Here is a 13,381-nt window from a genome sequence, read left to right on the forward strand (position 1 = left end):
ACTTTTTCCAATTGTAAAATGCTGAAAACGGTTTTTTTTAAAGAGAAGATAAAAATTATCTCCTAGGAGAAAACTCAGGAGAAAAGGTGAACTGCATATGGGCCCAGGTGTAAACATATCACCTAGAAGAAAACTCAAGTGAAAAGTTGAATTGCATATAGGCCAGAGAGATAGAGAAAAGGCTATACTGTAGATGGAATAAGAAGTAGACATGGTTACACTTTTCTTAGCATTTAAAAAAATAATTTAACTTTTTCATTGTAAAAATAAAATGAATAAATATATCAGTTAAATTATGTATACATAGATGGCTCACTTGTATTTGGTAGGAGGGAGCCTAAGGCAATTGACATATAAACAACAGTAACAGTAGCTTTCAGCAGAAGAACATATCTTGGTCTTCATTGTACATTACCTATTCCTCTGGCATGAATAGAGATTAGTTTCCAGCAAGATTCTGGCATACACAACGAACACACACATTAGCATGGGGGAATGCAAAATATGTTTACATCACAATGCAGTCTCTACCTTTCAAGTGTTTTAATGTGACCATGAGCCTGAATAGTCGCTAAACGGTGATAAGTGTCGACAAAAATAGCTTCACATAAATTGACTGTCAAGTGGTTCTTAAAGATCCTCTCAGTGCATTGTTCTGCGGGGTGGAGGGAGAACTGGATAATACCTAGTACACGCGCTGCAAACATCATTATCCAAGGGTAGAACCAGATACTACAATTACATAAACAATACGGAGGCATTTAAATGTTGCCCAGTGCAACCATCTTTTATCAAGAAACTGCCAGGCCATAAATAGCTGAAGGTTTTACTAAAACACTCGGTGGGTATTTACATATTTGCGAAGCAATAAGGGTCTTTAGACCTTGCTTGTTTGCATATGTCCATTAAACTCTGAATTCCGAGACGTCAGCATGGTTTCTTGTACCCGACTGCTCTTTTCCTGCTTGTTCTCGGTCAGGTCTGCATCCTTGATGCCATTGCTTTTGCGAAGGCAAAGAACCTTCTGAAAGCTCTGCTTGAAATTGTCTGAAAGGAAACCATAAAGAACTGGGTTGGCGCAGCTGTTGGCGTAAGACAGGACCACCACAAAAAAATACACACCAACGTAAGCCGGCTCCTCCGGCACGATAAATGTTAAGTTAACAATGTTTAGGATGTAAAATGGAAGCCAGCAAAACACAAACACGGCCACAATGATGACTACCATTCTCGTGACTTTGCGCTCCGATCTTCTGCGCCTGGTGGAAACAACACGAAGACCGGTAGATTTCACCTTGATGACAATTAAAAGATAGCAGATGCAAATCACCAAGAGGGGTCCAAAGAAACCCAACACAGATGTGTAAATAATGAAAGCTGTAGACCAAACATTTACTGGTTCTGGCCAGTTTATGTTGCAGGTGTACAAATCTTGCTGGACATCTGAGAAGATGATGACTGGTAGGACAACTAGAAAGGAAACAGTCCAAACAGTGGCACTAATGACTTTTGCCACTCGAGGCCTCCTCCATTTGGTGGACCTGATTGGATGAACCACAGCCAAGTAGCGGTCAATGCTCATGACAGTTAGGCAGAAGATGCTGGTGAACTGGTTTATGCCATCAACAGTCATAACCAGTCTACAGAGAAAAGTTCCAAAGGGCCAATAGGAGATTGCATTTTGCGTGGCAAGGAAAGGCAATCCTAACATAAAGAGGACATCAGCTACTGCTAGGTTCAAGATATAGATGTTGGTCACAGTCTTCATCTTGGCATAACGAAGAACAACGTAAATGACCAAGGTATTCCCACTGAGCCCAATGGCGCACACTAGAAGATAAATAAAAGGGATAAGGACAGAGCTCATTTGTGAGACTGAATGTTCCAGGAGTGTCCCATTGTCACTGATGTTCTGGTATGTTAGATTAGGCTCTTGTGTGCCGGGCTCAAGGAGAGAAGCTATAGGAAGGGAAATGGGATCCATTTTCTTTCTTTAAACAATCTTCTTTAAGGCAGATGAACAATCACATACACAGAGAAACGTGGCACTGAAAGACAAAAAGATAACATACATAAAGCTTAATGCTGTGAGAAAATCAAATGAATTACACAAAGGTTCAGCACGTCAAATCTGGATTGTTCCCAATAAACTGAAGTTTCCTGTAAATTAATGATTTACTCTTCTGGGACCTGGGACCTATCCACCTAATACAATAATATTGTGTTCTGTGGACCTCTTACAAGTGAAAAAAACCTGTGCCCAAAATGTGTAAGCTTACAAGAAGAGAGACTTTCTCTCTGCAAGTCTGAATTTTTTCTCAACCATAAAATCAGTACACTTTTGGCACACTCAAAGTATGGACTGCCCATTAACTTTCCAGCAAATTCAAAGGAGGACTGGTCCAGGAGACAGGAAGACATTTTCCATGGGGTCATTATTTTTTCTTTTAAAAGGGACTGTTTGAGGGCCATCTTCATATGCTGGGTGGCTTCTTCTTTGCAAATTAGCAACTCCCAAGAACACAACCTCACCAGATTTATCTCCCTTATACTATTACTGACTGGACCCCAGTATGTGGGAGGTGGATCTAAGAAGGCCAAGGTCTTAAGAATTACATCTTAAAGAGAACCCGAGGTGTGTTTAAAGAATGTTATCTGCTTACAGAGGCTGGATCTGCCTATACAGCCCAGCCTCTGTTGCTATCCCAAACCCCACTAAGGTCCCCCTGCACTCTGCAATCCCTCATAAATCACAGCCGTGGTGTGAGGCTGTGTTTACATCTGTAGTGTCAGTCTCAGCTGCTCCCCCGCCTCCTACATAGCTCCGGTCCCTGCCCCCGTCCCTTCCCTCCAATCAGCAGGGAGGGAAGGGATGCAGGCGGGGACTGGAGTTCTGCAGGAGGCGGGGAGAACAGCAGACTGACACTATAGAGATAAACACAGCCAGCTCTGACAAGCTGTTTGTCAGCAGCGTGGCTGTAATTTATGAGGGATTGCAGAGTGCAGGGGGACCTTAGGGGGGTTTGGGATAGCAACAGAGGCTGGGCTGTATAGGCAGATCCAGCCTCTGTATGCAGATAATATTCTTCAAACCCACCTTGGGTTCTCTTTAAATAGACAAGCAACACAGGAGCAATTGTCAGGTGAGGGACAGTCCTTAGTAGAGCCCCTCAATCTTAAAGCACTTAAAGGGCTAGGCCACCTTGGTCAGCAATAACAAGTGGCCTCTTAGTAGCAGTCATAGGTGGACCCAATATTTTCAAGTAGCTATAGGTTGCTCCCAATATCTGCCAGCAGTCATAGATGGCCTCTAATATGTGCTAATAGTCATAGGAGGCACCCAAAATAATCCAGCACTCATAGTTGGATTCTGATATTGGCCAGCAATTATAGGTGGCCACAATCTCTGTCAGAGGTGGTACCTGCCTCTGTTAGTGGTTAGCAAAAACTAATACATTGAGCATCTACTGCATGGTAAATTAGAAACCTGTAGCACATTCTTGGGGAAGTTCAGACACAGGCATGCTGAAAAGCAGGAAATGCAATGGTAAGCACTGAAAAGCTGGACACTGACATTTTCTTACCCTATATTTGACAATTGTAGTACCACCCATTTCTTGGCATTTTTCCATCCCCATCACCCTTCCCTGAGGGCAACTTAGTTATGCTCCCCCCCCCCAAGCCATATGGTCCCATTCCTGCCCAAGCCAATCCCATCTTGTGGCATGAGTAATCAGCTGCATTGCAATTCTCCCTGCACTCGTTAAAGAGAAGCCATAACCAAGAATTCAACTTCTTCCCAATCAGTAGCTGATGCCCTCTTTCCCATGAGAAATCTATTCCTTTTCACAAACGGATCGGTAGGGGGTTCTGTATGGCTGATATTGTGGTGAAACCCCTCCCTCAGTGTGGTGTCAGGACCATGACACCACACTGTGGGAGCCTTGTTGCATTGTGGGAAATAACAGCTGTTTCCAACTGCCAAAAAAGCCAGCAGCATCTCCTTCCACTGACATCAACTGCCGGCAGTAAAAATGTCACCATGTGATAAATGTCAGAATGTAAATCAGGGAGAGGAAATATTTTACAATGTGCAAACACTGACTTAATCATTTATACATAATTCTTGAAAAAATGAAGCACTTTTTTACATTTCATTAGAGTTCCTCTTTAAGTAATAGGCACCTATGACACACCCACCCGGCAATTTACTGTTGGGAAGCCTATAGAATGGCTGCATTTATTTATGCTCATAAAATCAATGCAAGAAAGCTGAAACAGTTTTTGTAAAGAAAAATCCTTGCCAAACCTTTCAGCAAAAGTGCAATTTCAATGTAACTAGTTCACTGTTCAGAGAAAAGAACGTGATAAGAAATGTATGGAAACAGCAAAATATGTTTAGTCCATTTCACATTTGGGAAGGCCATTAAGAAAAGGTGCTTTTTAAAGAGAGTCTGAAGCCTTAAAAAAATCCTCTTTTTATTTGACAATTATGTTAAAGTGAACCAGAGACGGAGCACCCTCATGTATTTTACCATATATATCAGTGGGGGCATTAGAGAAAACACCTACCCTGATCTCTGTTTCATTCTTCACTGCTGAGCCTGCTTTTTATCAGCCCTGATAAAATCCCCGACTGAGCATTCAGTTTGGCTTTGCTCAGGAATGATTATAGCTGAGTCTGTCTTCTGTGGTGTTTTTTCAAGCCCAAGCCTGCCCTCTTGTGGCTCTGCTCAGAAATCATTATAGCTGAGTCATTATAGCAAAGCCAGACTGAATGCTCGGTTGGGGATTTTATCAGGGCTGATTAGAAGCAAGCTGAACAGTGAAGAATGAAACAGACAGCAGGGTAGTTGTTTTCTCTAATGTTCCCACTGATATATATGGTAAAATGCATGAGGGTGCTTCGTCTCTGGTTCACTTTAAGCAATATGAGCATAGTTAAAATGCTGCATTCCCATGGCAGAACGATGTAATTAAACCCCCCTAAATCCCAGGGCAAAATTTGTGGCTCCTTTCTGGTAGAGGTAGAGCTTTGTAGAGTCGTGTCAATCTTCGCGGATCTCCGCATTTCCCCGCCCCTCTCAGTGAAATAAGACTGAGAGGGGCGGAAGGAGGCGGAGATCCATGGAGATTGATGAGACTGGAGGCAGAGCTACAGCACAAAGCTCTACCTCTACCAGGAAGGAGCCCCAATATTTTCCCCCTGGGGATTTAAGGGGTTTAATTACATCGTTCTGCCGCATTATGCAACGTTATTACATCGTTATGCAACGTTTTAGCTATGCTCATACTGTTTAAAGTGAATGGGAACTGCATTTTAAAAAAAAATTAAGCAAATACTTACCTAAGGAGAGGGAAAGCTCTGGGTCGTATAGAGCCTTCCGTCTCCTCTTTCGGTGCCCTGTATCCTGTGCTGGCTCCCCCCCGTTTCAACCCCCTGCTGAAAGGGTATTTGGAAGTCTTCGGGAGCCGTGTCCTCCCAAAGACGTGCGGCTCCATACTGCACAGGCGTGAGCGTGCAAGAGAGTGTGCTTGCGCAAGCGCAGTACAGGGCCGCCCTTCTTCAGGAGCACTCGGGCTCCCTGAAGACTTCTGAAGCCTCCTTAAGCTGGGTAAAGCAGTATTTGACTAATTTAGTCAAATTCTGCTACCGGGCGAGCCAGCACCGGAACAACGTGACCAGGAGAGAAAGGCTCTATAGGACCCAGAGCCTTTCCTCTCCTTGGGTAAATATCTATCTCATTTTTTTAAATGCGGTTCCCATTCACTTTAACATAATTGTAAAGTAAGAAAAGGATTTTTTTTTAAGGCTTCAGACTCTCTTTAAGGGCTTGTTTGAAAGCCTAAGGAGGGTAGAAGGGAGTTCTCTGACCACAGTGTGTATTGGCTGGAATAATGGTCTATTTATGAATCTGTATCAAGGTACTTCGTTCACCTCATGAAAGCTAAAGTTGCCTGATAACAGTAATGAAGCATCTTGCAACTAGGAATGAGCACACAAATGTACCTGGATTCCGAATTTCACATTGGAATTTTGTAAGTTGAAGTAGTTTGTGCAAGTGTTTGGCATTCACGTAATTTGGACTTGTAAATTCCAAAGGTTACGCAAAATTACGCTTTTGTAATGTACACATTTTTTGCACAAATAGTGAAAAATAAGTAATGAGCATGGTCAAGGGACATAAATGAGAAATATGCTAGATAAAACTTCAATGCAAAAATATAACCTGTTGTTAAAATATTTTTCAAATTCACACTATTACATACTATATTTAACCTTATGGTTACTGTGAAAATATATTTAATATAAATAATTATTTTGCCATTTTGCAAAGCAATCTTTTAATCCATGAAATTCGGAATTCGACTGGAATGCTGTATACAATTTCAGAATTCCACCAGCGATTCTATTCAGCTCTACATGCAGTGCATAGGATGGCCAGTTAAAATGTGGCTATGTTGTTAATTTGGCTTTAGCCTTCAGGGTTTATGATGCAAGAATGTAACCTAGGTTGAAGTATAACTTCTTTGGGTCTTAGAATAGAGTTGGTGGTTAGAGTTGGGCCGAACGGTTCGCCTGCGAACGGTTCCATGCGAACTTCAGTGGTCCGCGTTCGCGTCCCGCAGGCGAACTTTTGCTCGGTTCGCCCCATAATGCACCATGAGGGTCAACTTTGACCCTCTACATCACAGTCAGCAGGCCCAGTGTAGCCAATTAGGCTACACTAGCCCCTGGAGCCACTCCCACCCTAATACAAGGCAGGCAGCGGCGGCCATTACGCTCACTCGTGTGCCTGCGTTAGTGAGAGTAGGGCGAGCTGCTGCACACTGTCTCTCATAGGGAAAGATTAGTTAGGCTTAGCTTGTTCCTGGCTGCATACCTGTTCTGTTCAGTGAGCCCACCATACCTGTTTTGTTCAGTGAGCCCACTGGATACCTGCATACCTGTTCAGTGAACCTGCCACTGCATACCTGTTCTGTGAACCCACCACTGCATACCTGTACTGTGAACCCACCACTGCATACCTGTTCAGTGAACCCACCACTGCATACCTGTTCAGTGAACCCACCACTGCATACCTGTTCAGTGAACCCACCACTGCATACCTGTTCAGTGAACCCACCACTGCATACCTGTTCTGTGAACCCACCACTGCATACTTGTTCTGTGAACCCCCCACTGCATACCTGTTCAGTGAACCCACCACTGCATACCTGTTCAGTGAACCCACCACTGCATACCTGTACTGTGAACCCACCACTGCATACCTGTTCTGTGAACCCACCACTACATACCTGTTCAGTGAACCCACCACTGCATACCTGTTCAGTGAACCTGCCACTGCATATCTGTACTGTTCAGTGAACCCGCCACTGCATACCTGTTCTGTTCAGTGAACCCGCCACTGTATACCTGTTCTGTTCAGTGAACCCGCCACTGTATACCTGTTCTGTTCAGTGAACCCGCCACTGCATACCTGTTCTGTTCAGTGAACCCGCCACTGTATACCTGTTCTGTTCAGTGAACCCGCCACTGTATACCTGTTTTGTTCAGTGAACCCGCCACTGTATACCTGTTCAGTGAACCTGCCACTGCATACCTGTTCTGTGAACCCACCACTGCATACCTATTCTGTTCAGTGAACCCGCCACTGTATTCCTGTTCAGTGAACCCGCCACTGCCGTCACTACACAAACAGCTGTTTGCGGTGCGTTACACGGTGAGTTTGGTGTGTCAGTGTGAAGCAGTACCTTAATTACACTACCTGATTGATGTATACACATGCAAGATGTTTTAAAGCACTTTAGGCCTGTCATTTAGCATTCAATGTGATTTCTGCCCTTAAAACGCTGCTTTGCGTCAAATCCAGATTTTTCCCTTGGACTTTTGGCGTGTATCCCACTCCCCCATGCCCCCCTCCAGGTGTTAGACCCCTTGAAACATCTTTTCCATCACTTTTGTGGCCAGCATAATTTTTTTTTTCAAAGTTCGCATCCCCATTGAAGTCTATTGCGGTTCGCGAACTTTAACGCGAACCGAACCTTCCGCGGAAGTTCGCGAACCCGGTTCGCGAACCTAAAATCGGAGGTTCGGCCCCACTCTATTGGTGGTTTAAGGTTTGGTCGAATATTGGAGGGGAGGTCGTTAAAGGCTTTGTGAGGAGTATGGTCAGTTGTCGTTTGATTTTTGTAGACATAGACAATTGGAACATATATTTTGGAAGATAGGGAATAAAATTAGGTGTAATGGAGATCTCTCATATTTTGAGAAACTTTTTGTAATGGAGGAGATTCCAAGTCATAGGATCTCTTTATTCTATAAATTATTGATAGAGGGTATGAGGAATGATTTTCCTGTGTACTTTCGAAAGTGGGAAGGACCTGGGCGTTTCTATTGTTGACCTGCAGAAGGAAAAAAAATTGTGTCTTGTCTCATGTGACCTCTGCATGTTCTTGGTGCAAAGGAAAATAATTTAAAGATATTAGCCTCAATTCACTAAGTTTATCTCCTGTCTTAAATAACGTTTCTAGAGTTGTCACCATGGTGATGAGGCATGTAGTATTCAGGAAACATTTTACCTCAGGCAAACCTAAAGTTAACTCTTCTGTCTTTAAGTTAACACTCCAATCCTTAAAATAACTTCAGAGTTAAAGACAGGCTGTTAACTGCGTGTAAAAATAACTACAGAGGAGGTAAATTAACTACAGAGGAGGTAAATGAAGTACAGAGCAGGTAACTTAACTACAGAGGCGGTAACTTGAGTAATGAAGAGATAAGATCACTCTCTCACTGCGTGGAGGTAAGTTTTCTCTTGCCTTATTATCTCCAGCATGATCTTAGTGAATTGAGGCCATTGTTTCGATGGTACAGGACCCCTGCTAGGCTGGCCTTAATGTTCCCTGGGGCTGATAAGTGCTGGAGGGAGTGTGGGGAGAAGAGTACTTTGTTACATATTTTTTGGAGTTTTCCTTGATTGAGATTATTTTGGGATGTTTTACTACATATTAATAAAATTCGTTTGCATCAAATTAATGGTGCCGATACAAGGTACAATTCTTTTCATCCAATCTTACCATTTCTATGTAATATAACACTGAGAAATACAATAATCTAATTCTGTTTCTGCTCGTACTCACGGATCTTGAAATTCACTCAGTTAATCTGCAAACTATTTAAACATTTGTACACAGTATGGGCTAGGGGGATGATCATTTCTCTGCATTAATATGAGATTCTGACAGAACTGCCTAAATTATCATTTCAGTATATTCTATTAATTTACCCTAAGGGTAAATTAATAGAATATACTGAAATGATAATTTAGTCAGTTTCCTTATATTACATAGAAATGGTAAGATTGGATGATTAAAATCCATGATTAATCATCCATTGGATGATTAAAAATTATACGACGTATGGGCCCCATAAGAATGATCCTTTAGCGGTGCTGTTACATTGTTCTACTATGTCCATTTCTAGATATTAAAAAGTCAGTTTTGCCTCAGTTGCTTATCTCTGCTAAGAGTATAATAGTGGCATATTGGAAAAGTCTGGATCTTCCATCGCTCTCTGATTGGATTAAGAGGGTTAATTTGATTAGGGATGCAGAAGAACAGATTGCTTTACAGTCAGATAGATGGGAGAATTTTTTGCATAAAATGGTTGGGATGTTTGAGTTTATGAATTCAGATGAATATAAAGGGCTTGATTTACTAACCGGCGCTAAGTATTAGCGCCGGAGTGAAAAGCCACTCAGTGCCCGAAATGTACATCACGCACAGCCGTTAATAGTGCGCGTTAATAGTGCGCATCGGGTGCCCTCGAAGCGGCGCACTGAAGCGCCATTTCAGGGGCACCCGATGTGCCGTTTTAGGGCAGCGGGTGTGACGTTATTGTCACACTGCGCACTATTAACGGTTGCGTGCGCACTGCCCTAGCCCAGGCATGGGCAGCCCTTGACCCCTCAACCAGAGGAGGTAACCTAGAAAAGTTACTAAAACAAAAGGAAGCGAAATGGATTCATGAGTTTGATGTGGTGACCCCCAGGGGCATGAACGAGAGATTGCCCCTTAAGTGCTTTTTGTAATCTATATTTATTGAATAATTTTTATAAAATAAGTTATATGGGCGAATAGTGCAATATTCAATTATGCGATATTTTATACGTATAAAATGCAATGGTAGTTAATGGTTGTTTACATGTTATTGTTTGTTTTCTCCCCTCTTTCTAGGTGTGTCAGTGGCAGTCCATTGCGGAAGTGCCTGAATCACGGTCAGTTAGTTGTTTATGTTTGGTAGCCGTAATGGAGTGCCACATGACCGTGAGTTTTGCAATTTGTATAATGGGTTAACTGATGCAGAGGGTGGAGTTACTATGGGTGTGGTGTTTCATACATGTGTATATATTGGAGCTGAAGTGTTCATTTGTTGTTTATCACCTGATGAAGGAAGTTATATTCCGTAACATGTAGTGTGCACTTGTTCGATAATACAACAAGTTTGTTGCAGCCAGTGGTGTGCCGTCTCTTTTGTGGTTATGGGCAAACTTGGCCCTCCAGCTGTAGCTGAACTACCAGTCCCACAATGCATTTGCCTTTACGAGTCATGACTGTGGCTGTCAGACTCCTGCAATGCATTGTGGGACTTGTAGTTCCTTAACAGCTGGAGGGCCAAGTTTGCCCATGCCTGCCCTAGCCTGTGCGCGATGTATGGATGCAAACCTCTTAACTCCATGGTTTGCGCCCACTAGGGCTTAGTGCCGGTTAGTGAATCAAGGTCAAAGAGTTCTTTATATAGAGAATGCTCTCTGATGAAGTTAGTTCTTGATTATTTTGTGTTTGCTTGATTGAGTTTTGTTTTTTGATTATATTGTTGTTGTATGTTATTTTTCGTATCAATAAAATCTAACTATATAAAAAAAAAAGATACAAAAATGTTGAAGAGGAGATATTGTGAGAATAACGTAATGAGCAAAATAGCTTTTTTATATTTCTTCTTGTACAATATCCTACCTAATAAAAGCCCAGGAATCTGCGTCCATGTTAGTTGCATAGCTACGCCAATTGCCATGTACGGTGACAATCGTGGGGGGGGGGGGGGGGAGCGGCGTGGAAGAACTCACACTGGAGGTCATTCTAGTGCCCATTTTTGAAACAGGCCTAAATGACTAGTTCATTTAAAAATTATTTAGTCAGTGTTTGCCAATTGAAAAATGTTTCCTCGCCCTGATTTATATTCCAAAATTTATCACAGGTGGCAAAAGCTTTAGTCCAGTCAGGTGATCTCTACGGAATGTGTGGTAACTGAGAGTTCCAAAACCAGTACAAAATATACCTGATCACCCAGGGTGCTACACCTGTAGCAGTTGTGTTTGAATTATGCATAGCTAAGCAGCCTAGGCTAAGCATCACTGGGGGGCGGGGCTTCATTCAATATACATCAGTATTTAGACCTAGGAAGTGTCTCTGATGCTGAAACTAGTAAAGTGGGCATCCTGAATAACTTACTGCATTCTAGTATGCATCAGTCGCTACAGTGCCTCTTTAAATGACTGCGCAGTGGCGGGATGGGGTTATGGAGCCAGTGCCGCAATGAGCAGAATTAAGAATCTGTTGTCAGATCAGCCATTTCACAATTACGATATATGCCATCTATTTATGAAGCTGCTTACTTAGAGTTCAGATTGAAGCTGCTCTTTCTCTGTCAACTCGTGCAAAATAATTGAATCAACAGCTCGGTTACATTAACATTTACACGCCATCTCACAAAAGCGACAGCAGGGTTTTATTTTCTTGTTCAGATAAGTGTATGTGGCCTCACATAGCTTGTATTTATTGCTGTAGCGAATACAGTAATAGAGAATCAGAATAACGTCCATGGTGTGATTAACTCCAACCCCACTTTCGCTGCATGCAATTTACATGTGCGCAGAGGGGCGCAAGGCTATGCATGACATGTTGACAGGCGGAAATGCTATTATTCAGCCAGTGATCAGGCAAGGGCATTACAAGTGCTGTCTTGCACTTGTAATGAATGTTCTGCACACATCTGTATTCACGAGCGGCTCACTGCAAAACCCCACATCTGTTGTCAAGTCTCTCCACATTAATACTGGCAGGCTGCAGGGGGGAACAATCTCACTACAGCGCTAAAATTGACTACATGGGTGGCTGGAGCTGTAAAGAGGAACTGTCATTTCAGTTATTGCAAAGGTCTTTCGAATCAGTGTGGAAATTGCTGTTTCTTTAGTGAAAGCAAAAAAGAAAAAAAAAAAACGTCAGCTTTCTAATGAAACATCTGGTCTCTTGTCTGAGCTTTTGGCGGATGCTGTCCACACTGCTGCCATGCGGTATCTCTCTTCACCATCAGGAAAAGCAAGGGGGGTACTAAATTAGAGACCTACTCTCATGCCACAAGATAAAAAAAAATATTGTGTAAAATACAAATAATTAAAAACTAGCTTTAAAGAGAACCTGTACTAAAAAGAACCCTCTGGTAAGTATCCCCCAGAGGGATTTTTTTTTTAGTACAGGTTCTCTATAAAGCTTGTTTTTAATTTTTTGTATTTTACACAAGCCTCAGGGTCCCAAGGGGAATCCAGTGCTAGCTTCCCCGAAACCTCCCCCGACCAGCTTGATATAGGTGCACAGGCGCGGGCTATATTTACCTCTTTGCGATCCTGCGCAGGTGCACTAGCGGCTCTTTGTTCAGGTAAGGCGGAAATAGCCGAAGCTGATCGTATCCGCTCTACTGCGCAGGCTCAAAGGAGTCGCTCCTGCACAGTAGAGCAGATCCAATCGGGTTCAGCTATTTCTGCCTTAACCCAAACGGAGAGCCTGCGCAGGATTGCGGTAGGTAAATATTTACCTTGCCGCGGTTCAGGGGGCTGCAATGCTGGATTGCCGGGACACCATAGGACGTCAGGTAAGTATACCCCAGAGGGTTTTATTCATTACAGATTAAAGTAAGCTTGAGATGGGACCGGAGAGAAAATGTATACATACCTGGGGGCTTCCTTTAGCCCCCTCTTGCCTGATCGCTCCCTCCACATCCTCTGCTGCCTCTCCGTTTCCGCAATTGGCTCCAGTAAGTCTTTTGGCCAACAGCGCATGCTGCAGGAGCATCATGCTGGGAGCGTTCCGATTGCAGAGGAACAGAGAGGCAGCTGAGGACCGCCCCCAAGATTGCAGAGGAACGGAGAGGCAGCTGAGGACCGCCCCCAAGATTGCAGAGGAACAGGGAGGCAGCTGAGGACATCAAGGGATTGGTCAGGTCGGAGGGGCCTGGAGGTAGCCCCGGGTATGTATACACTTTCTCTCCTGCCCCATCTCAGGTACACTTTAACAAAAATAACCTTATCTTTAATCAAACTCACAA

General features: G+C 43.1%; 1 protein-coding gene across 1 annotated transcript in view; it reads right to left on the bottom strand.

Moving 5' to 3' along the window:
• Positions 1-528: 528 nt before the first annotated feature.
• LOC137525563 (somatostatin receptor type 5-like) overlaps positions 529-13,381 on the bottom strand; it is a 50,762-nt gene continuing 37,909 nt past the window's right edge. Inside the window, exon 2 of the mRNA XM_068246700.1 lies at positions 529-2,048. Within this exon, the coding sequence (XP_068102801.1) occupies positions 878-1,984 (1,107 nt within the window). The 5' untranslated portion in view covers positions 1,985-2,048 and the 3' untranslated portion in view covers positions 529-877. The remainder of the gene's footprint in view (positions 2,049-13,381) is intronic.

The sequence above is a fragment of the Hyperolius riggenbachi genome, chromosome 7 (assembly GCF_040937935.1).
Source record: "Hyperolius riggenbachi isolate aHypRig1 chromosome 7, aHypRig1.pri, whole genome shotgun sequence".
NCBI classification, from domain to species: domain Eukaryota; kingdom Metazoa; phylum Chordata; class Amphibia; order Anura; family Hyperoliidae; genus Hyperolius; species Hyperolius riggenbachi.